At 39.8% G+C, this 25,983-nt stretch overlaps 1 protein-coding gene across 4 annotated transcripts in view; it reads right to left on the bottom strand.

Moving 5' to 3' along the window:
- The window catches only part of LOC131251589 (tRNA threonylcarbamoyladenosine dehydratase), a 65,656-nt gene extending 40,436 nt beyond the window's left edge, over nucleotides 1-25,220 (bottom strand). Inside the window, exons 1-5 of one of the 4 annotated variants that reach the window (XR_009173976.1) lie at nucleotides 24,936-25,199; nucleotides 23,125-23,195; nucleotides 19,419-19,533; nucleotides 5,172-5,319; nucleotides 1,787-1,999 (exon numbers count right to left, since the gene is read on the bottom strand). Coding sequence is in view for 3 of the 4 variants with exons in the window: in XM_058252365.1 (XP_058108348.1) it covers nucleotides 1,787-1,999; nucleotides 5,172-5,319; nucleotides 19,419-19,533; nucleotides 23,125-23,195; nucleotides 24,936-25,027 (639 nt within the window). In the remaining variant the exon portion in view is untranslated. Of the gene's footprint in view, nucleotides 1-1,786; nucleotides 2,000-5,171; nucleotides 5,320-19,418; nucleotides 19,534-23,124; nucleotides 23,231-24,935 lie in introns of all 4 variants that reach the window. The other 3 variants (XM_058252367.1, XM_058252365.1, XM_058252366.1) reach the window with 3 other exon arrangements.
- Nucleotides 25,221-25,983: the final 763 nt, after the last annotated feature.

Below are 25,983 nucleotides of genomic sequence, written 5' to 3'. Positions count from 1 at the left end.
ATTTTTAATAAGTTTTAGTTTGATTGTAACTCTTCGTACGTTGGGCTTTAGGAGTTGTGTCCAACACGAAAAGTGCTTAGAAAAATTAGGGAAACATCATGGTTCGGCCGAATAGGACACTTACAATTTTTAGCCAAAAACCATGCGCACTAGTAGGAATCACAACCGTCTATAAATAGTGAGTTTACTATTTATAGTAAGTCACGATTTCTAGGAGTTTTAGTTATAGTTTGATTCCGAAACTTCTTCCTAGGGTTTATGTTATTATTTAAGAGGCTGTAAGCTCGTTTTTCATCATCAATCAAATTATTACGAATTTTATTAGAATTATTTTCTATTTTCTATCTCTCCTCGTGGATTCGAGGCATCTCTGTGAGGAGTCCAGAGAAGTTTCGTGGATTCGGAATAGTTATCCCCTTGGGGAAGGTGGTGCTCGACCTCTACACATCCTTCCCTGTGTCAGATCACATGACTAGTAAGAAGGATGGTTCCGTTTTATTTCCCCATCTCTAGTGGCATTAAACTTGTTGATGGGTCATTTTCCAGGACACTGGAAAAGAGTCCTATCAATTTTCTCAGTCATTATGATTAGCATCCATTGTGAATTCTCTTGTATATGCGTGGGTCACGAATATTATGTACTCTTGCGCACCTTACTAAATGACTTTACTTTTAGGATTAAACGAATATAAGTTTTAGTGGGTGAGAAAGATAAAGTAACAAAACCTCTTTTGTTTTCCATCTCTCATTCATTTCTTCTCCCTTTTTTTCTTATCTTTGAATCTCCATGGACATAAACAATACAAAAGCCATAACTCTAAAATTCAGGTCATATACAAAATTGTAATCATTTTGACAATCATTCCTAAAGCCCTATCCTCATATCAGACACAAAATCATCATCGTGATCATTAGCCTCAGATCAAATACAAAATGCATTGCAATAACTGTGACGACCATGTCACTCCAATTCCTATATGTCAAAACGAAAACATTAAAAGATATGAAACAGAGAGTATCAAAGGAATGCTACAAAGAAGCACCTGCTGCATGGAGTTTTATGCAATGTGTGAAACATTTTTATTATATTATTATACATGTTGCACTTATGCACACTGCACAGTGAACGGGACCGTTGATTTGATAAGGCCATCACATAGATGGGCCAAATCCCAAAACAAAGCAATCAGGTTGTGGTAGCCATTCAGTTACTGGGCTGAGAAAGAGATGGTTGGCTCAAAAAATCAAGCAACGGTACATATCCAATAGGCAAAATTCACAATTATTAGATAGGCAGAGTTGTCCAATCACTTTCATCATTGGCCTATGCCCTAAACATTGGGTGGCCCGCCATATCAACAGTCCCGATCCCATACATGCTTTTATTGAGTGCTTGTCATGATAGCTTCTCAAAACATCATCATAATCACCATAGCCTTTTCCCAGCTATTTCGGATCTACTTTACAAGTCTCATTTCACCCCTTCATTCCAATCTAAGGCGATGTTTTCAATAAACGTAGACACTTTCATATCCCTTCTCACCACCACGATCACAATAACCATGATTTATGTGCAGACCCAAATATAAAGTCACATGGTATAAGATCCAGTTTGTTGCTAAAAAATAACAAACATAACAGCCTGGCTATGACACATACAATAATGACAGTGCATAGACCAGGAGGGTCATCAATCAAGTAAAAGCAGATAAATATGCATATCTACTCGTAACTCTATTTGGAAATAATCATTTGAAGTTAACCAAACTTCCGAGCAATGAATTACCTTTGTATCTATATTATCAATGCAATCAAGAACAAAATCAGGCTGGCCGGACAGAATCTCCTCCTCAGATGATGCGTCATATAACTGCACTCTTGCATCTATTTGGCACTCTGGGAAAATCGATGCAAAATGCTTTTGAAGGCACACCGCTTTTGGGGTTCCGACATCTTCTCTAGTAGCCACAGCGTGTCGATTCAGCGATGAAACCGATACCTTTTCACGCAAGTAAATGAGTTTATCAAATTCTTTCCATGGAGAGAATTTAGAAATCCCTTACTACTTAAAAGTAAATAATTAGTTATTTTAGCAAGAAACTACAAGAAGATCTACCATCACTGTTCGATATCATAAAACTGTAGCTTAAATTATTTTTGGGACTCCATTCTCTTGTTGACACTGAGAACGCAGGTAACTTCCAAAGCAATTCATAGAGACAGGAACTATTGAGACCCGATGCATCCTACAAGAAGATCCACCATCGCTGTTCGATATCATAAAACTGTAGCTTAAATTATTTTTGGGACTCCATTCTCTTGTTGACACTGAGAACGCAGGTAACTTCCAAAGCAATTCATACAGACAGGAACTATTGAGACCTGATGCATCTGAACATGAGTGGGGCCCAATGCACCCAGTCCATGCAAGTAGTGCCCATTGTTTGGAAATTCAGAGTTTTGTTACTTTTGTATCAATGATTTGGTAGCCCACTGTGGATGGGGAATGCACTAAGCATCTTCCAGATTGAAAGTTCATGGTCATCCAATATTTGACCTTTTACTGGACCATTGCTGTTATGCTGTATTTTCTTTCTCCACTGCCAATTTGCAAGCCACTGGTCGAAGGGCTAGATTTTTCAATCCAGAGGTTTTTTTACCATACCCCATCTGTGAAGCTCATTAGATCAATGACCTGGATCACCAAAACGGATGGTGCATCAGAGCTAATTCTCTATATAACCAACTGGTCCAATCATGATGATTAAAAGAAGTGACACACACAAACAACAAAAAGAAAAGGAAGAAAAGCAATTCAAAGAAAACATCATAGAACCAAGAGACACCTAAGAGGACAGCTCTTCCTAAAAGTTAGAAAAATATAAGGGGCCATTTGGCATCTCTACTAATAAGAGCTTATTTGCTTATTCCAAAAAAATAAGCTCTTATTTTTTAAATAGACTGTTTGGTAAAGTTCTAATTTTACAGCTTATTCTTTTAGAAACTAGCCAAAAAGCTCTTAAAAAATAAGTGATGGGGAGGTCACTTTTCTTTTAGAGCTCATTGCTTAAGTGGATAGACATTTTTGGTTCATTTTTGGACAAGTTTGTCCTTAAACTTTTTAAGTAATTCACATCTTACCCTCCTCTCCTCTTTAGAATCTCTCTAAGGTGGACCCACATGATGAGCAACCCATTGAAGGTGGGCCTCCACATGATGAATGGTCCACATCAAGGTGGGCTCACATAATGCATAGTCACATCAAAGGTGGGCCACACATGATGAATGCCCCACATCAAAGTGTGGCCCCACATGATGGACAACCCACATCAAAGGTGGGACCCACATGATGGATGGTGGACAGTGAAGGTGGGATCACATGATAGAAGGTTGACATCAAAGGTGGGCCCACATGATGAATGACCCATGTTGAAGGTTTGGCCCCACATGATGGATGGTCCACGGCAAAGGTGGGACCCACGTGGTGGATGGTGAACATCAAAGGTGGGTCCCACATGATGGATGGCCCACATCAAAATGTGGCCCCACATGATGGACTATCTACATTAAGTGGGCCCCACATAATGGACGATCCATAGCAAAGGTGGGATCCACATGATGGATGGTGGAAATCAAAGGTGGGCCCGCATGATGAATGGTCCACATCAAGGTGGGCCCACATAATGCATGGTTCGCATCAAAGGTGGGGCCCATATGATGGATGAACCACATCAAAGTGTGGCCCAGCATGATGGACCATCCACATTAAGTAGGCCCCACTTGATGGACAGTCCACATAAAAGGTGGGACCCACATAATGGATGGTGGACATTAAAGGTGGACGATCCATAGCAAAGGTGGGATCCACATGATGGATGGTGGATATCAAAGGTGGGCCCGCATGATGAATGGCCCATATTGAAGGTGCCCCCACATGATGAATGGTCCACATCAAGGTGGGCCCACATAATGCATGGTTCACATCAAAGGTGGGGCCCACGTGATGGATGAACTACATCAAAGTGTGGCCCAGCAGGATGGACCATCCACGTTAAGTGCGCCCCACTTGATGGATAGTCCACATAAAAGGTGGGACCCACATAATGGGTGGTGGACATTAAAGGTGGGCTCATGTGATGGACGGTTGACATCAAAGGTGGTCCGATATGATGAACAATCGGTATTGAGAGAGAGGGGGGGGGGGGTGGGCCACACACGATGGACGGCCCATATCAAAGTGTGGCCCCTCATGACGGACAATCCACATTAAGTAGGCCCCACCTAATGGATGGTCCACATCCAAGGTCTTGCATGATAGACAGCCCATATCCAAAGTGGCCAACATGATGGATGATCTACATAGAAGGTGCGCCCCACATGATGGATGGTGGACATCAAAAGTGGGCCCCACATGATGGACAATCCATTTCAAAGGTGGGGACCACACGATGGACACATCAAATGTGGATTCCATGTGGTGGGTAGTGGACATTGATGTAATGGAATTGTTGTAATCTTTAAAAATGACATCTAACTACCCCTAGAAAAAGCTCTTATTTGAATGCTTTACCAAACGTGCTTATTTCATATAAGAGCCTTTTTTTTTTTTGGAAAACCTAATTTTATCAAACAAGCTTATTTAAAACAAAAAATAGAATAAAAAGAGCTTATTGGAGTAGCTCTTATTTGAAAAGCTCTGATTAGATTAGAGTAGAGATGCCAAACAAGCCCGTAAGACTCTTGAAACCACTAAAACAAGGGAGGAAACATCTTAAAGAGACTTTCCCTTAATGTAATAGCCAAGAGACAACGTGCAGGTGGCCAGGATGCTGTATGTATGACCATGTGGTTGTGTATACAAGTGTACATTGTGTATATAGCTGTATACAACAACCATCAGGTGTATTTTGGGCATTTTCTTGGCATATACACATAAACAGGGTATTGTTGGCATGCACACTGATTTTGTGAACAGATTGGGCACACATGTGACCCAGTAGGGCCCAATTTGGGCCTCCTAACATGTCTGGACTGGAGATTAGGCTGCATAACGGAGAAAAAAAAAATCCAAAGAAAACAGCAACGAGAAGTAGAAATAACCTGTACAATGAAACTATTGCAATATACGCATGCTCTGTAAACACTGGCCACTTCCAAAAAATCGAAGATACCTGATCGAAATCCACAAGGAGGAGCCTACCAACCCCTGATCTCAAAAGCATTGAAGCAGCATGACTCCCAACTCCTCCAAGACCAATGACTACAACAAACGATTCAGTCACTTTACGTTGGGACTCCATGCCAAAGAATTGAATGTTCCTAGAAATAAGAGAAGAAACCATGTAACCCTAACATCCACCAAACATACAAAAGCCACAACCAACTTCAAGTTCAAAGCTGCCTTTCAAAAAGCAAAAAACAAAAACAAAAAACTTCAAGTTCAAAGCTAAAAACAGCCTTTTAACACCTTATCTAATGAAATTATGAAAGGGGCATAGCATGGCTCACGAGTCGCATTGTTCACTTCAACATGAAGAACAACACTCAATGTCCAAAAGATAAAGTTCACAGGGTTTCCCATTCTAGAGGCATTATAAGATAACATGGCTTTCTAGTTTTTACAAATTGGTCTGATGGGACCCACCGTGAATAGGTGCCTAGAATCTCCTCCGTTTGAAGATCCTATCCACCAACAACACTAGGCCTTTTTAAGTTGAATGTGAACTCTTGTTGTGTTTCTTTTTTTTTTCTTTTTTCTTTTTTTCTTTTTTTGAAGAATGAACTAAAATATATTAAGGGAGCAAACTCCAAAAATAAAAACAAAGCAAAGCACAGCAAACAAAACAAACAAAGGGAAGCTAAAACATAGAGCATACAACTCAAGACCCACGGAAAACATCAAAAGGCGGCTACAAACAAATCAGCCAAGGATGGAGGGAATGCAGGATCTGTCTAAGAGGTTTAGAATAAAAAACGAATCCCGGAAATTCCTAACGATGAGATTCAAATCCCAGAAGCATCGCTGGTTTCTTTCACGCCAAATAGCCCAAAGGAAGGCCATCACCGCCAATCTCCAGAGAGATTTGGAATCGTTCTCAAGACATACAAAAGCCCTTGGGTCGAGTTTGGCATCACCCAGTGGATACAGAAGTTGTTCCAAAGAGAGCACCAAACTTCCACGGTGAGGTGGAAGTGGAGGAATAAATGGGGGATGGTTTTCGCGTAACAGAGACAGATGGCACACATTTGGAAGCACTAGACCATGGTGTTGCAAGTTGTCTCCCGTCAATACCCTTTGGCGAGGAGCTAGACAAAGGTAGAGACACCTTCGGGGGAGCTCTGTAGTACTAGGAGGAGGACGGGAAGGTAACTCCTTAATTCGCAAGGGGGGAACGAATGATCTCGTAGAAGGAATTGGTTGAGAAACTACCTAAAGGAGATCGCGACCAACAAAGGCAATCAACTTGCCTATGAACTGGACAGACCCATGCAGCAAATGAAGGAGATCCAAGAAGGCCTCGATCTCGGGCTCAATTAGAGCTCAACAACAAGGTGAGCACCAAATTTCTGAGCCAATAGGAGAAGAACAATTAGATATGATAGTGGATAGATTTGAAGAAATTCTACCTAAAGCTGGGAAAGCATATAGGAGAGAGGTATATCTAAGATCCAATTATCCAGCCAAAATCTAATCCAAGTGCCTTCTTCCAAACTAAAAGAGATGCCAACCAAGAAAGAACTCTTAAAACCCGTTATGGCTTTCCAAGTCGTGGAGGCTCTGTAGAGAGAGGAAGGTTCGGTAAACCAACCTCCTTCCTCTAGGTCATACTTATCTGCAATGGTAACCCTCTACTTGCTCCCTGTTCCAGTTCCAAAGTGCCAAAGCCACTTTCCAAGGAGGGCAGAGTTGACATCCGCCAGTGTCCTGATACCGGCACCTCCCTTAGTGTAGAGCTTGCAAACCTCGGATAAGCTGAGCAGATAGAATTTGTGTTGAGAAGAGCAACCTCTGAAAATCTCTTCTCAACTTTTCAATTTTGAGGATGATAGAATTGGGACAACGGAAGAGGGAGAGAAAGTAAGAGGAAAGATTAGATAGTCAATTTGATTAAGGTAAGGCATCCCCCGAGGGATAGGTAGTGACTCTTCCAAGGAGCAAGCTTTCTTTCCATCCTTTCAATGATAACATCCCAAAGGTGCTTGGCAGGTTTACCAATGCAAAGGGGAAGGCCCAGATGTGTGGAGGGGAAAAATCTTTCTTTACATCCGAAAGTTATAGCAAGAGAAGGGAGGAGAACATCAGGAATATTAATGCCTAAAAGCTCGCTTTTGAACAGATTAATCTTGAGGGTAGAGATAGCCGCAAAGGAGCGGATAACTTTCCTCAAGTTGGAAACGGCCAGAACTATGGCATCGTAGAACAACACGGTGTCATTTGTGAATCGAATATGAGAAATAGCCTGACTAGAAGGGCAATGGATTCACCTTTGCACAACATGCGACTAAGACCATCAGTAGCTAGGACAAAGGGGAAAGGAGATAGGGGGTCTCCTTGCCTAAGACCCTTGATGAAGGAAAGAATCATTTGGGGTATCCATTGACCAAAACAAAGAAAGAGAAGAAGAAAGGCAATTGCAGATCCAACCATGCCATTTATGACCGAAACCGAATCCAATTAGCAAGTAATCTAAGTACCAACAATCAACATGATCGAAGGCCTTCTCTATATCCAATTTACATACCATGCCTCCCGCACCAGATTTGTGCCTCAAATCAATACATTCGTGAGCCAACAGGGCCCAATCCAAAATTTGTCCATCAGCCAAAAAGGCTCCCTGAGCTTCAGAGATGACTTTGGACAAAACGGGTCTAAGTCTAGAAGCTAACAACTTAGCTAGGATCTTATAAGGAGACCCCAACAGGATAATCAGATTAGGGCTTTGTTACATCCTCACGCCCCCACCCTCTTTTTATATTTAAATATAAAAGTAATAATGACAAGTGTATCCCTTAGTAACAAGAGCAAAAGTGCCAAGCCAACTACTTCCTTTTATAACAAAAGCAATAACACCCACTACATCCTAAATACTAATAATGACGTATAAGGGATGGAAGATAGAGATAGGTAGGTCGTACAGTGGAATGGTGTTGAGTGTGAAATATTGCATATTTCCTCCTATTTTTACCTTGGTTTTATAAACATGATAGTGCTTAATCGATTTAATTATGCATGTTTTCATGTGCGAGGTGATTTCGAGAGCTTAAGGTGAAATTGATGTCAAAAGGAAGATTTATGCTCAAAAGATTACTAAATGAATATTTGGAGATTTGGAAGTCATTAATGAATAATTCGCATGCCAAAGATCTAAGAAAACTAAGTGAAGAATGAAAAGAATCAAAGATTTGAAGTGAAGAAAAGGAATCCTGAAATTGTCCTAAAAACAAACATATTCCTGAAATTGGCCTAAAAAAGCATATTCTGAAACTTCGAGTACTTTTGGGAAACTGCATAGAGTGCGTAAATTTAAGGCGGTTTAAACTCCGAGTCTATTTTGGGAAACTGCGCATAGTGCGTAAATTTGAGGCAGTTTCTAGATTTTTCCAACTAAGTACGAAAGTTGGAGTTCCACAACTATATATAGGACTCACTGGGATGCCCCAAAGCATCTTCTAGGGTTTGGAAAGGTCTCAAGGAGCATACACAAGGGTGGAGCAGCCGCCAAAGAGTTTTTTCTTCTTCCCTAGTTTATTTTTCATGCCTTGTTTAAGAGATTTGGTTTCAATCATGTCTATGGTTGGCTAAACCTCTTAGCTAGGGCTAAGAGGTGAAGCTTGTAGCGTGTTTGGATGTTTATTTTACATTGATTCTTATTCTTATTGAACTTCATTTATTTATAGTTTGATATTAAATGAATATTTTCAGTTTTTTATGATTTATTGTGACTCAAATTACAATAGATGTTGTAATAGCTTTGAGTATCTTCTTTTCCATTCTGAGATTGTGAGATTGGTAAATCCTGTTGTTCACCAACATCTCATGGGCATGGTAGAGTAATGGAATCCCTTCCAATCATCACAATTTTCCTCCATTGAGAATTAGGTCAATGAAAAGTTCAGATTTGATTTAAATTGCTTTATCTTCCAATTGGAAGGGATAGGACTCCAATTCCAATTGTGTTCCTTAAATCAAGTAAGGTAGCATCTTGATAACTACAAGTAGATTATTGGCACCCTAATTCCCACCTTTAAATTCACAAGTTTTAATCAACATTATTCACCATTACTATTAATTATTTAGATTTCAATTTAGATCTTTTTCTAGTTCGAGTTCTAGTTATTTTCAAAATAAGTACAAGTTTAGTCCCCATGGATTCGACCTCGATCTTATCGAGTTATTACTACATCGCGACCCTGCACTTGGGGTTGTGAACAAATGGCTCACATCTGTTAACACTTAAGCTGGAGCATATATAATACCGAGCTTAACATAAAGACAATCTAAATGAGTACAACCCAGAGCATTAGTGAACACATCTGCCAACTAATCTTGGAACTTGTGGAAGGGCATGCAAATTTCCTTGCTAGCCATTTTCAACCAGGTGAAGTGGCAATCTACTTCAATGTGTCTGGTTCTCTCATGATAGACAGGGTTGTTAGCAGTGTGAGAGGTTATAGGCAGCTTACATCACAGTCCCATGGGAATATCAATTGTAAACCCAAGCTTGCAGATTAACGTCATTAGCTAAATGAGTTCACACATCGCATGGGCCATTGCCTTGTGTTTTGTCTCCTCACTCGAATGAGCTACTATATCTTGTTTCTTACTCTTCTATGTAACAAGATTGCCACCTACAAAAGTATGGTAGTCAGTAGAAGATCGCCTGTCAAATAGAGAACTAGCCCGATCTACAACAGAATATCCTTCTACTTGGAGACGGCCATTTCGCTTATAGAGGATACCATGACCAGGAGCTCCTTTAAATACCTAAGAACACGAAGCACGACCTCCATATGAGGGACTCGAAGAGCCTGCATAAACTGACTAAGCACACTGACTGGATATGTGATGTCAAGCCATGTGATTGTTAAATAGTTTAGCTTTCCAATAAGTCAACAATCTCCCTGAATCATCAAACAATTCTCCGATCCACATTGAGTTTCTTATCAGTATCCATGGGAGTTTCAGTGGACTTGGCTCTTAGAAGGCCTATCTCATCTAGTAAATCCAGCACATATTTTTGCCGTGACAAATTGATGCCCATTTTAGACCTTGCCACCTCAATGCTCAAGAAGTGTCAAGGACAGCCTAAGTCCTTGGTATAAAACTATTGTTGTAAAAACTTCTTTAACTTCTATATACATGTATTGTCGCTGCCTGTAACGACTAACAATGATATCATCCACATACACAACCAACACAGTGGTACATGCCTCGCTTCATCTTATAAAGATGGAGTGATCAACCTGGCTACATTTCATTCTGAATTTAAACATCAATTTATTGAATTTATCGAACCAAGCTCTTGCAGATTGTTCTAAACCATAAATTGACTTCTTAAGGCAGAATACCTTATCTAACTCTCCATGAGCAACAAAACCAATGGCTGCTCCACATAAACTTCTTCAATAAGATCTCAATAAAGAAAAGTATTATTCACATCAAGTTGATACATAGGTTAATCCAAATTTGTGGCAATAGAAACAACCACACGTACAGAATTAAGCTTTGCCACATTTAAGAAGGTCTATAAATAGTCGACTCCAAGAGTCTGAGAGTACCCTTAGTAACCAACCAAGCTTTTAACTAATCAATTAAGCATCGAGGTTATACTTCATTGTATACACCCATCTACACCCCACTTCATGCTTTCCGGCAAGTAGCTCAATTAATGTCCAAGTTAAATTTTTATAAAGAGCAACCATCTTGTTTTCCATAGCTTGTTTTCATCCATCACTAGTGAGAGCCTCTTAGAAAGAATGAGAAATAGACACAGATGACAAGGATATAGAAAATTGTCGAAATTAAGGAGATAAACTAGCAAAAGATACAAAGAAATAGGATGTTGGGTGCAAGTATGTGCACCCTTACGAAGAGTGATGGGCACATTACCTTCATTTGACGATATCAGAGACGACTAAGAGACACCACGATCTTCTAACGGGTAATGAAGATTGATAGAATACTTGTTTGTATGCACTCCATCTCCATGCTTTGAACGTCTAAAATAGACTTGCAAGGGCATATCTACGTGTTGTATAGGCATCTCCGTCACTACAGTAGATTTGTTCGACACATAGATCTTTCTTCAAATTACAAAGAATGCACTATGGGTATGGTAGAACTTTCTTCAAATTGCAAAGACTTTCCTCCCCTAGAGTGTGGAGTATGTTCAAAGAATGTGACAACAGTTAACACGTAACATTTGCAGGATACAAGATTATAACATTTGTATCCACGTTGAGTACAAGAATATCCTAGAAAAATATACATGATAGCTTTTGGTTTAAACTTGTCGAGGACATGATCAAGCCCATGTACGGAACACACGAAACTGAGTACTTTATATGGAATGGAAAAGGTGGGAATCTAAGGACACAAAACAAAACAAATGACAATTTTTCATCCAAGACAGATGACGACATCCCATTTATTAGGTATCATGCAATTAAAATTGCATCACTCAAAAACATTTTTGAAACCTTTATTTTCAAGAACAATGCCCTAACAACTAGTAAATGATGATTCTTACATTCACCTACCACTTTTTATTATGGCATTTAAGCATATGAAGTTTGGTGAATAATGCCATGAGATAAGAGATATGAATTAAAATAAGATTCACATACTCTAGCATTGTTGGAACACAAAATACAAATCTTAGTTTTGAATTGTATTTGTACTTCTATATAAAATTCTTTAAAGCAAGAAAACACTTTGAACGAAGAACAATGCCCTAACAACTAGTAAATGATGATTATTACATTCACCTACCACTTTTTATTAAGGCATTTAAGCATATGAAGTTCGGTGAATAATGCCATGAGATAAGAGATACAAATTAAAATAAGATTCACATTCTCTAGCATTGTCGGAACAAAAAATACACGTCTTAGCTTTGAAATGTATTTGTACTTCTATATAAAATTCCTTAAAGCAAGAAAACACTTATGAACGATCTTTCATTAAGTATAACCAGTGTTTTAAGTATCGACGATATCGGCCGATATATCCCACGATATATCTCGTATCCCACATGTTGGATACGAAACGCACAAGTAGTGTGATATATCCCACATGTTCGATTGGGTGAACATTTTCAATTTTTGATCCTTTTTTTCTGTAAATCATGTTAAATTAGTGTCAAATTGTTACACATCCATGATTTTTCATGTTTTGCATGAAAAATCATGGATTGAGAGTTTCGATTTTTCAATTTTGAGATGGGCCAAGATGCGGAAAATTGAAAAAAAAAAATCTCAATTTCTCGCATATCAGTTGCAATCTTTGTGTCCAAATATAAAATAAAACATGTATGTAACCTGATCTAGTGATTCTTCTTTTGCTTTTGAATGTATTGCTTGTGTTTCAACACGTCTTCCCACATATATAAATTATATGAATAGACTTTGAATATACTTGCATCAATTCAATTATACGGCGCATAGATTAGGACCCCATACAAAGAAAACCTATTATGTGAACTTGTTTTTTGTAATGTTTTGATTTATAAGTGTGTATTGATGTCTTGTTTTTAACAATCACTGAAATTTCATTGAAAAATTCAACCAATTTCCCAATGTTTCCCTATATTTCCAACAACAACGATTCATTACACTATATATCCCGTGCGATAACCAATATGTATCTGTATCTCAAGGGTGCGATACGTAACGCAATACCAATATTTCGAACATTGAGTATAACCATTCCATTCGAGAATAATCATCCATAGAAATGATAAAATACTTGAAATCAAATAGACTAGCAATATGAACTCGGCCCCAAACATCAAAATGTGCAAATAAAAAAGTTTTTCATTTCTTTCATCTACGCGAGGCAAAAATGACACTCTGCGATGCTTGTTTAACTCACAAGCCATACACACTAGCTTAGACACGTATGACAACAACGGAAAAAGACTCTTTAAATTGCTTAAGGAAAGGTAACCAAGCCCAGAATGCCACTAACGTGGAAAGATGTATGTCCATAATAAGCTCCAATCATTCCACTGTCAAGATAATACGGTCCATTTACTTCATGTCCTACACAAAGACAGAGTGGTCAACCTAGCTACATTTCATTCTAAATTCAAACATCAATTTATTGAACTTATCGAACCAAGCTCTTGCAGATTGCTTTAAACCATAAATTGACTTCTTAAGGCAGAATACCTTATCAGACTCTCCCCAAGCAACAAAACCAAGTGGTTGCTCCACATAAACTTCTTCAATAAGATCTCAATAAAGGTATTCTTCGCATCAAGTTGATATAGAGGTTAATCCATATTTATGGCAATAAAAACAACCTAGCTGCATTTCATTCTAAATTCAAACATCAATTTATTGAACTTATCGAACCAAGCTCTTGCAGATTGCTTTAAACCATAAATTGACTTCTCAAGGCAGAATACCTTATCTGACTCTCCCTGAGCAACAAAACCAAGTGGTTGCTCCACATAAACTTCTTCAATAAGATCTCAAAAAAGAAAAGTATTTCTTCACATCAAGTTGATACAGAGGCTAATCCATATTTGTGGCAATAGAAACAACCTAGCTACATTTCATTCTACATTCAAACATCAATTGATTGAACTTATCGAACCAAGCTCTTACAGATTGCTTTAAACCATAAATTAACTTCTTAAGGCATAATACCTTAGATGACTCTCCCTTAGCAACAAAACCAAGTGGTTGCTCCACATAAACTTCTTCAATAAGATCTCAATAAAGAAAAGTATTCTTCACATCAAGTTGATACAAAGGTTATCCATATTTGCGGCAATAGAAACAACCACACGTACAAAATTAAGCTTTGTCACATTTAAGGTATATAAATAGAGTGTTCATGAGCCGAGCCGAGCCAAGCTTTGCCCAGCTCGTGCTTGACTCGGACAACACGAGTCTCAGCTCGTGCTCGGCTCGGCTCGGCCTTCGAGCTTGGAATAGCAACTCGTGCTCGGCTCGGCCAACAGCTCGGTCCAGTTCGAGCCGAGTTCAAGCTGAGTTTTTGAGTCGAGTTCCACTACTCAGACGGACGCTACTCATCGGAAAAAATGGAGAGGGGAAGAGAGGACTCACTTTGGGAAAGGAGATCGTCCGGACAGACGCTGGAAGGAGGAATTTCGCCGGGCGGCGCAGAACGGCGAGAGTATTAGGTGAACGGACGGCCAATTTAGGCGAAAGGGAGGGAGAAATGGGTTAGGGTCGGGCGATTTGGGCGAAAGGGATGAAGAAATGGGTTAGGGTTGCTGGGTTGGGCGAAATGGGTAGGGTCGGGCGAATAAGGGTTTTTTTTTTTTAATCTCTTATATATGCACTTAAAACTTGATCCGAGTCGAGTCGAGTCGAGTCAAGCTAGGTCCAGCTCGAACTCGACTCGAAATGTTCCGAGCTCCCAAAAAATGGCTCGACTCGGTTCGAACAAAGTTTTGATCCGAGTCGAGTCGAGCTTTTTCGAGCGAGTTACCGAGCTAACTCTGCTTGTGTACAGCTCTATCTATAAATAGTCGACTCCAAGAGTCTAAGAGTACCCTTAGTAACCAATTGAGCTTCTAACTAATCAATTGAGCATCAAGGTAATACTTCACTGTATACACCCATCTACACCCCACTTCACACTTTCTAGCAAGTAGTTCAATCAATGTCTAAGTTAAATTTTTATAAAGAGCAACCATCTCGTTTTCCATAGCTTCTTTTCATCCATCACTAGTGAGAGCCTCTTAGAAAGAATGAGAAATAGACATAGATGACAAGGACATGGCAAATTGTCCAGGAGATAAATCAGCAAAAGACACAAAGAAATAGGATGTTGAGTGCAAGTATGTGTACCCTTACGAAGAGCGATGGGCACATTACCTTCATTTGACAATATCGGTGACGACTAAGAGAGACCACAATCTTCTAACGATTAAAGAAGATTGATAGAAGATGTGTTTGTATGCGCTCAATCTCCATGCTTTGAACGTCTAAAATAGACTTGCAAGGGCATATCTACGTGTTGTATAGGCATCTCCCTCCCTACGATAGATGTGTTCAACACATAGATCTTTCTTCAAACTACAAAGAATGCACCAAGGGTATAGTAGCACTTTCTTCAGATTGCAAAGACTTTCCTCCCCTAGAGTGTGGAGTATGTTCAAAGAATGTGACAACAGCTAACACGTAACATTTGCATGAGACAAGATTATAACACTTGTATCCCCGTTGAGTATAAGAATATCCTAGAAAAATATACATGATAGCTTTTGGTTTAAACTTGTCATGGACATGATCAAGCTAATGTACGGAACACATGAAACTGAGTACTTTATGAGGAATGGAAAAGGTGGGAATCTAAGGACACAAAACAAAACAAAACAAAAAATGACAATTTTTCATCGAAGACAGATGACGACATCCCATATATTAGGTAGCATGCAATTAAAACTGCATCACTCAAAAACATTTTCGAAACCTTTACTTTCAAGAACAATGCCCTAACAACTTTTTGTAAATGATGATTCTTACATTCGCCTACCAATTTTTATTATGGCATCTAAGCATATGAAGTTTGGTGAATAATGTCATGAGATAAGAGATACAAATTAAAATAAGATACACATTCTCTAGCATTGTCAGAACAGAAAATACACACCTTACCTTTGAATTGTATTTGCACTTCTATATAAAATTCTTTACAGCAGAACCACATATTGGATCACTCCAATGCGGCACAAAGCCTCTGACAACGAGTTGGCTCCTATGCCGTTAGCTATGCCCTGCTTGTTCCCCCGGCACGGTGGAGGTTTCATAGCGCGTCATGAGCACTAGGCAAAAGGCGAGGTGGTTGAGCAACTCAAGCAAACTGCCCTACCATCACCACCTAATAGGGATAGGAGGGAGAAGGTTGTGAAGGTGGCCTCATTATCCACACCTCCGGTCGGATGAATGGGCAAGAAAACACTTCTAAACAGTCTTTCATTAAGTATAACCATGTCATTCGAGAATAATCATCCATAGCAATAATGAAATACTTGAAGTCAAATAGACCAGCGATATGAACTGGGCCCAAAACATCAAAATGTGCCAAATAAAAAGGTTTTTCATTTCTTTCGTCTACGTGAGGCAAAAATGACTCTCTGTGATGCTTGTTTAACTCACGAGCCTTACACTCTAACTTAGACATGTATGACAACAACGGAACAAGACTCTTTAAATTGCTTAAGGAGAGGTAACCAAGCCTGGAATGCCACTAATGTGGAAAGATATGTGTCCATGATACAGCTCCAAGCCTTTAACCCCACTTCACGCTTTCCGGCAAGTAGTTCAATCAATGTCCAAGTTAAATTTTTATAAAGAGCAACCATCTCGTTTTCCATAGCTTCTTTTCATCCATCACTAGTGAGAGACTCTTAAAAAGAATGAGAAATAGACATAGATGACAAGGACATAGCAAATTGTTGAAATTAAGGAGATAAACCAGCAAAAGATACAAAGAAATAGGATGTTGAGTGCAAGTATGTGTACCCTTATGAAGAGCGATGGGCACATTACCTTCATTTCACAACATCGGTGACGACTAAGAGAGACCATGATCTTCTAACGGGTACAGAAGATTGATAGAAGACGTGTTTGTATGCACTCCATCTCCATGCTTTGAACGTCTAAAATAGACTTGCAAGGGCATATCTACGTGTTGTATAGGCATCTCCCTCGCTACAGTAGATGTGTTCGACACATAGATCTTTCTTCAAACTACAAAGAATGCACTATGGGTATAGTAGCACTTTTCCCCTTAGATCCTAAAATTCAGAATACGAAGGAAAAAATATGCCAAAACAGTTTAAGATTCAATTAGCTTGTGACAACAGACTCAAAAGGAAATTTAGGAGCCTAAAGTATTGACAATAAGGAAAGTGATCTATTAGGGCAAGCAACACCCAACCCCGACACATGGGTTGAATTATCATCCACTAATGTCACAAAGGAAGTAGAGGAAGACTTAAGTAACTAAGACAACATACTTTGCTTACACTCATATGATTGGAAGCTCCAAAGCCAATGGTCCAAGGTATGCTTTCAGAAGAAGCAAGACAAATCATACGTGACCAGGCAAGAGTAATTGTGGACGATGATGCGTAAGTGGATCGATCTTTAGAAGCTTGGCACACACTTCCTTGGACAAGATAACCGAATCACCTACAGTACTAGACTCAGAAAGAGCGAAAATGGTTTTGGAGCCATAACCCTCAATACCATCATTTGAAGAGCGAGCCTGATTTGCCCAAGCTGGTTAACTGATAAGATCCCAACAAGTGTCAGCAATGTGGTCATTAATATCACGATCTGAATACTTCCTATTACCACGACCACAACTTCAGGTACCACCAAAATCTACCTCCCCAATTATTTATACCTCCAAAAAGACCTCCCCCTAAATCTCTACCACCAAAACATCAACTACGACCACCACAACTTCCCCCATCTCCTCTATCAAATCTAGCAACAAATGCAGTCTGATGAAGCCGAATTGTATGAATTTACACTGACTGCACATTGAATACAGGCAAATGCCTTAGTGGTGGAAGGGATCTCACTACCTCCAGCAATTTGAGTTTAAAATGGCTCGAACTCAAGACAAAAACCAAAGAGAAATTTAGCAACACGGAATTCCTCTCTGTCGTCTCATGGTCTCATAACAGTAAAGAGGGGTTGGTAAACGTTCAACTCTTCCACATGCCTCGCAAGACTAAAGCAGCTCGTAGATATGAGTTAAATTCTTCTCACTTGAATACATCTCTCACAAGTTTTCTCACACTTCCCTGGCTGTCTTCGAAAAGTTAACACTTGCACTAATCTAAGGCTCCTACTATTCCATAACAAGGCTCTAATTTGAGCATCTTCTGCCACCTAATCTTCATATTCCAATGAACTTTCTCCGAAAGAGGGGGAAGTCAAATACTTTAATTTTCTTTTACGAGTACGAAATACATCTACAGATGTCCCCCATTATAAGTAATTTACTCCGTTAAGTTTGGTCGATCTAATCTGAAGATTAATGACTCTAATGTAGTCCAAAGGCTGGTCTTGTTTTCATTCTTGGCATCCATATTTGAAGGCAAAATCAAACACATGGGGGAAGAATTTTTAACTTTAACTCACCCAACACGTATCTCAAAAACAAAGTTTATCAACGAACACGATCAATTGATAGCTACTTGCTTACACTTGCTGTTTAATGCTTGCCACGAATAACTTCCACATGTTCCTTCATCTTCAAATCTGATCGTAGATCTGACCACAAATGCACGATGGCCCACTTTGATCCATCATAATGGTCATATATGAAAGAGGACCACACACATATTCATCGCTCACGATTACACAACCCACCATATGGTGGTTGAGCAATGATGAGAGAAGATTCATGTAGATCAGCCTCCAAACTCTTTAAAAATCCACCTTAAAGAAATAGAAGAAGAACAACAACAAGAAAAGAAGAAATGTAAAGATAAGAGGAGGAAACAAAGCCCAGATTAGTCAAGTTTAATTTAATGATCTGATACCATGCAACTTGATTGATAAGAAGAGAGAAGACAGATGAGAAGAAGTTGAGAGAGGGGGATTAGGGTTTGTTACCTCGACACACCCCCACCCCTCCTATTTTTATGTTAAAATATAGAAGTAATGATGACAAGTGCATCGTTTAGTAATAAAAGCCATAATCCCAATTACGTCTTTTAATAAAAAAGCAATAATACCCACTACGTCATAAACACGAATAATGACATATAGGGGCTAGAGATAGGTGGATCACACAATGGTATGGCCCACATCTGTTAACAACCCGAGTATATTATATGAAGCCTCAGGTCAAGGAATTTTTACCTTTCCTCCCAGTTCTAGACAAGATTTTATATTCAATAGTGAGAATGAGAGAGTTTCCAATCCTAAGCAAGAACACGCAGGCTGCTAAATCTTAACTGGTCATATATGATATGATGTGAACTCCCCCACGCCAATTGGGCCCACTTTTTTTAACCCCTCCTAGGAATTTAGGGTAGTCGAGGAGTGACTAAGGTTAGACAACAGAGGAAGGTAAAGCAAAATCGAAATTGGATGTGTCTAATTGTATAGCTCGATAAATTAGCGACTGGAATAAAACAGATCCAGTAAACAATGTTTTATCCTAAAGTAATTGGAAAATCTTATTACAATACCTTGTGAGTTGTTCGGAAGCTATTTCATCTTTTAAAAGGTCTCCACCAACTGACACATCCTTAACACCATTGTGTGCCATTCTCTCTCTTTCTCTTGTGGATATACTGCCATCACCTGCCACATGACCATATTGAGAAGCATAATTAACATCTTCCAGTCAAAAAAGAAGAAAACAAAGAATAGCGTATAATGATTAGTACAAGATCAGATAAACGAGTCATTCACAGAACATAGGATTCGAAGAAAAACTCTAGTAGATTTTACGAAACAATTTAAAATGTGCCATGCACCAACAAGCAACACTTTTATAATTTAAACAAGTTCAAAGAAAAACAACAATTCTTTTATCTTTTCCTAGCACAAAAATTCTTCTGTATTTTTGCTGAAATAATTCAGTCCCAACAATGGTCACTTTGATTCCTTGAGCAATTCCCTCCCCGAAGACTCTGCATAAAATTGCACCGTGAAGTTTTTATTTTCTTTTCCTTTTCTTTTCTTTTTTTTTGAACAGCAATGAATTTTGTTGATAAAATCAAAAGAGAACCAAATACAAGAAACTGCCAAATATAAGTGACCCGCTCATCGCTTTGTCAAGCACGAAGCTAGAGGCCACCAATACATCCACAGCATCCAAAAGATACAAAAGCCCTCACAGTGCAACAGTTAGACCACATATGCCCCATTAGGTACTCCAATCGCAGTCCCCTCTCCAGACATGCATAATATCCTCAGAAGAGCAACCCCTAAAATCCGGTCTTGAGAGCACCCAGTCCGCAATAATAGAGGTGATACTTCACTTATTATGTCAATCAGATTTGATTTGCTTTCAAAAATTCTGTTATTTCTCTCCGACCACATCCCACACAGCAAACCAGAAGGAAGAATACACCTTCTCTGGTACAATGAACCTGCTTTCCACACTCTAATCAGCTTTGGTATGGAACGCTTCTGAAAAAAGGCGAAAGAAAAATGACCCCACACATCCCTAGACACTTTGCAATAAAGAAACAAGTGGTCCTACTTTCTTCACAGTTTTTGGCACATTAAACACATATTAGGCATGCCATTTCTTCATATCATCCACACCGAGAATCCTGTTGGCCGTAGCTAAACACACAAATGCTTGCTCTCCAGCTGGGACAGGCGTCTTCCACACTGATTCAGTCAGCACTTGATCCCCATCTTTAGATGAAAGAATCTGGAACATGGACTTGTGGAGAGGTTCCTATTTGACGAGTACTTCCAAGTTCCAAAAAAATTTACAGTCCTCAGCTAGAGAATCAATACTAAGCTTCCATAGCAAACTCATGAGGTTTTCAAAAAGTCTCTTTGAAGATAAGAAAAAAGGCCTTGATATAAGTCGACCTAGGGTCTAAAATATTTAGATGCGCAAAAAAAAAAAAAAAAATAAGTTGGTCAAAGGATCATCATCAATCCAAAGGTTCCCAAAAGCATATTCAATTACCTTCGCCAATAAGGAAACAAATACCTTTCTTGAATTCAAAACTGACTTTGCAACAAGAGTCATGCTGGAGTCTCCATAACGTCTTCTGATTTCACTAATCTCTTTACAAAGTCCAAATGTCTAACCCCACAAGTATTGAGGGTAACCTGGGGAACTAACCACCGTGGGACTCTCCGTACTGATTCAAAATGACCTCCCTCCATAGGGCCATAGCCTCCTCAGATCTCCACCACCACTTTCTCAAGACGGCCCAATATTCTCTTTGATTCCCCACTCCTACTCCTCCATCCTTCATCAGCCTTTGGCTTCCTTCGATGTTCCAGTTCATCATATGAAACTTAAAACCTGGGTCATTCCCTTCGCAGAAGAAGATCCTTTGAATCCACCTTAAATGCAACTGCCGCTGGCATCTAAAACATAGAAAGGAAATAAAAAGGGAGCTTCTTTTTTTTTTAACACACTCACGCCGTAGTGGGATTTCACCACCTATGGGTACTCGAACCCTTGACCAGGTGTTGAAACTCCTGAGAGTCTACCACCGGAGCTTAGTTAAAGCCAATTTGATAAGAGTAACCCCCACCCCAATAAGAGATTTTTAGCTTTCCAATTAGATAACTTCTTTTTTGATCCTTTTAACGATTGGGTCTGAAAACAAGACCGTTTGGTATTGCCCCTAAACAGGAGACCAAGATAAGAGCAAGGAAGTGTAACTCTTTTACACCCCATCCGCTCTGCCAAGCTACAAACTAACTCCTCCCTCTATTTCCCGACATCACACTATTTCCCAAGTTGACTCAAGGCCCGAAACTACTCTAAAACATTCTCGAATTGTCTATTCACATCATGGACACCCATAAATGATAAGTGTCATCTGCGAATTGGAGATGAGAAACCACAAATTTGGCATCACAACGACAAATCATCTAATGAGGCCAATTATGAAGGCCATGTTCATCAACATACTAAAAATCTCCACCACCAAAGAGGAGAAAGGGAGACGGTGGATTTCCACAACGAAGACCTCAAGAGCTCGAGAAGTTAACCCACCAGGGACCCATTGATCAATATAGAGAAAAACTAGTGCAACATATTTCCTTCCTCCACCAAAGCCATTTTGAGAGAAAAGCATGTCCTTCTAAGAGAGTATAGCTTCCAGTCAACATGGTCTAGGCTTTTTCCATATCAACTTCGCAAAGGACCCCGCTTCACTACATTTCATTCTTGAATCGATACATTAGTTCGCCACCAATATATCATTAATAAGTTGCCTCCCCTTCCCAAACGCCCCTTGGAATGGGTCTATAATGCATTAAATGACCTTTCAAAGCCACAATGAAAGGACCTTTGCAAGAATTTTATACATTCCACTCACTATACTAATCAATCTAAAGTCCTTGATCACAGACACCTATCAATTTTTTAGAGTGATTAACATGCGTTTAACCTTTATTCATTCTCAATCTCTCATGAATTACATACGGTCCTTCAAAACATCCCATCAACCTCAGAACAAGGCCATAGAGGAGCCATCAGGCCTCGTGCTTTGTCTCTATCCATATCATTCTACTAGTGAGTTGTTTATGGCCTGGCGTGGTGGGGACGTATCAAAGGACAAGAGAGATCTATGCAGGTCCTGTTTGCTGGCCACTCTTTGGGGCAATCTGGGAAGAAAGGAACGGAAGATGCTTCTGTAATTCTAGCCACAATGCCGACTGGACTGCTACAAAAGTTTGGACCTACTCTTAAGGATTGGGATTGATGCTTCTTCGGTTGTGTGGGGAGTGGATCTTTAATGAGATTGTTGTTCCTTTGGGGTTTGAGTTTGTTGGGGATCTTCTGTTGCGGGTTGTTTCTTTGGTCTCTTTTTGTTGTTTGTATTCTTTGTTGCTTGATGGTGCTGTTCAATAAAAAAATAAAAAATAAAAATTGTCCACTTTCTAAAAAATAATGAAACTTCATCTAAGCATTTTGAAGTATACTCCATTACGAGATCCTCTTGTTGGGTCCGTTGATGTCAGAAAGTGCAAGAAAATCAAAACCTTCCAAGACAACAGAAATGCACACTACAAACCAGACGAACCTTCATACTATTGAATTATAATTCTCCAAGAAAACAATACACTGGCATTCAAATTCCTAATAGTAAAATAATTGCAAGTAACATTGCTTCAGGGGATAGGTAATTCCATGATCAGCCCACTTATATGAGCTCAAATAGGTTGGTTGGAAAAATAACGTACCAGTTGTGTTTTCAGCTAAGAGCCCGCTTCTCTTGCTAATGTAGCCATTTCCAACCCGTCTGCGACCACAACTTATGTGTGGGAGTTTCATCAAAATGTTCAAAAGCTGATATATGAACAAGGAGGAATTATCGGGTTTTCAGTTCTAACAAGTAGGGCTCATGGTTCAGGAATCCAGACCATGGGTATCATTCCCCACAACTGATGAACCAAGACCCAATATTTTTCCCAGATTAGAAGAACCAGGTCACCATCGTGGGCCTTTTTCAGTTGAATGTGAATTGTCATTGCATTTTCTCTTCTTAACCGTCTCTTAATGCTACAGGCTCACCAGCAGGGATCATTAACTAAAACTACTTTATATATAATATTAAAAAAATTAAAATAAAAATCCCACAGTAATGCCGCACAGGGCAATTGCCTTGATCATTTAATGAACCATGGGCCCCACTAGTACAAACTCAAAATGCATGTACAACCCAGGAGATGATGCAATAGAGGCCGGCAGGCCGTAGAAGAACCAAAATATGGTAGTGCCATTTTACTACATACAGAAGGGTGATGCATCAATCAGGACCGTCCATCTAGCTGACCCTACTGTAATGCAAACCGGTCAATCACATCACATTATTGTATCTATCCATTCGCCTTTAGAACCGCATTAGAAACAGAAGTAGTTAACAGTTGGCATTCAATTGTGGGAACTGAATAAAAATGATGGCTAAAATTGTTTTGATAGGTGTAATTTTTTGGAAAAATGGGCCATCCATGATAAGAGCTGCTCGATGAACGATCACGATCAATACATTACCTTCAGCCATGTGTACTGCAGAGATTCAGTTCTACCACATTCTACTGGCTTGCTCTACCCTATCATCTCACTATGATCTCTCAGTTATCCAAACTATTGATCTTTCTGCCCCACACCATGGATGCACCATGCCCCAGGAAGTGGATTGGGTGGTGACCCCAACACCACCCAGCTAGGTGGTGTTGGATGCTGTGGGGGCCCACCGTGATGCATGTGTTTTATATCCATACTGTCCATCCGTTTTGCTAGCTCATTTTAGGGCATGAACCCAAAATTGAAAACATATCTGAAGCTCAACTGGACCACACCACTTGAAACAGCGGGGTTAATGACTCACCCACCGTTAAAACCTTCCTAGGGCCCACTGTAACGTTTATTTGCCATCCAACCTGTTGACAAGGTCACAGAGACCTAGATGAAGCCAAAACACAAATATCAGCTTGATCCAAACTTTTGGGGCCCCAAAAAAAAAAATTTAATGGTAGGCATTCAATGACCGCAGTTTCCTGTGGTGTGGTCCACTTGAGCTTTTGATCTGCTTCATTTTTGGTCTCATGCCCCAAAATGAGCCGTCAGAACAGATGGACAGCTTGGATAAAACACATACATCACGGTGGGCCCCACATCGCCCAACACCACCTAGGTAGGTGGGTGGTGTTGGGGTCACCACCCAATCCGATCCATGCCCCAACCGTAGTCCAATCTGGGGCCTTCTCTCCGATAAATCTGGAACGTCTCTGCATTTCTCTTCTTGACCATCTATTTACAGACTAAAAATTGGACGGTTAAAATTATCCTATTGAAGTTCTTTTCTTTTTTTTTTGTTGTTTTTTGCAGGCCATGGTCTATCCATGGTGATTGATGCTCAACAGACCAATGGCCTCGATCACTGAAAGAACCATGATAGAATGAGTATACTCTGCATTCCTTCTTTGAGAGGTGACGAATCTGATGGCCCATCAATCTGGACGGTTTAAACTGGCCTACGAGTAGTTGATACCTGGATAGGAGTTTGAGGAGAGTGATGGTAGCGACGGAACCCAAAATCGCCCCCGTTCCCATCATTATTAACGATTTTGACCTTTCCACCATTTTCTTCTTTTCTTTTGTAGAGAGATGTTTCGCCGTCGACCTTCTTTTCGTACTTTCGCTGGTGGTGGCGCTCTCTGGGGGTGAGGAAGACAAAGGGAGAGAGGGATAGAGGAACGATGCGTAGATTCGCGCGATTGAGATGGTGAATCTCCACACAGGAATGATACGTCGATTCGCGCGATTGAAAAGGTGGATCTCGAGACATGTCCGGATGTGAGTCGGTGGGTCATAGAGATGTATCATGTACGTGACAAATCCACTACGTCCATCTGTTTTGAAATGTCTGTGAAAAATCCACTCCGTCCATTTATTTTGAAAGAACACAGTAGGATAGAATTCTAAAAATAAGGTAGATCCAAAACTCATATTATCCATAACACACGAAACGTTGGGGATTGAACACCTGACGATGACATAAGTTTTGTATCTGGACGATATTTTTTCCTAGAGTTTATCTGAGTAATAATAATTTTATGAACGGTGTGGATGACACATAAACATCATAGTCAGCTCCAAGAAAGTTTCAACGGTGGACATTGTTGTTCCCACTGTTTTTCTGGTGTAGCCCACCTGAGCTTTGAATGTGCCTGATGTTTAGCATCTTACCCTATTGTGGACTTTCAAAACAGATAGACGGAGACATCTCTTTGAGCCAGACACAGCCAATCCTCTCCAATTACCTGCCCTCCAGCCTGCTCATATGGTTACACAGATTTTATAACACGTGCACGCTCCATCAAGCTGTACGTGTCTCATCCACACCGTCTATCTGTTTATCAACTCGTTTTAGGACATGAGCCTTAAATTAAAGTATAGCCTAAGTTCAAAGTGGGCCACACCAGGAGAAATAGATGGACGCATGGCATGCTAAGTTACTCCGTACGCAATTTGCCTCCGCAAATCAAATGGACAGCATGGGTAAAAGGCAAAAATCAAGGTGGACCCCCAAAGAATCA

Source organism: Magnolia sinica, chromosome 7 (genome assembly GCF_029962835.1).
Source record: "Magnolia sinica isolate HGM2019 chromosome 7, MsV1, whole genome shotgun sequence".
Classification (NCBI taxonomy): domain Eukaryota; kingdom Viridiplantae; phylum Streptophyta; class Magnoliopsida; order Magnoliales; family Magnoliaceae; genus Magnolia; species Magnolia sinica.
Note: the sequence above shows the minus strand (reverse complement) of the source record. Positions and strands in the feature narration are given on the sequence as shown.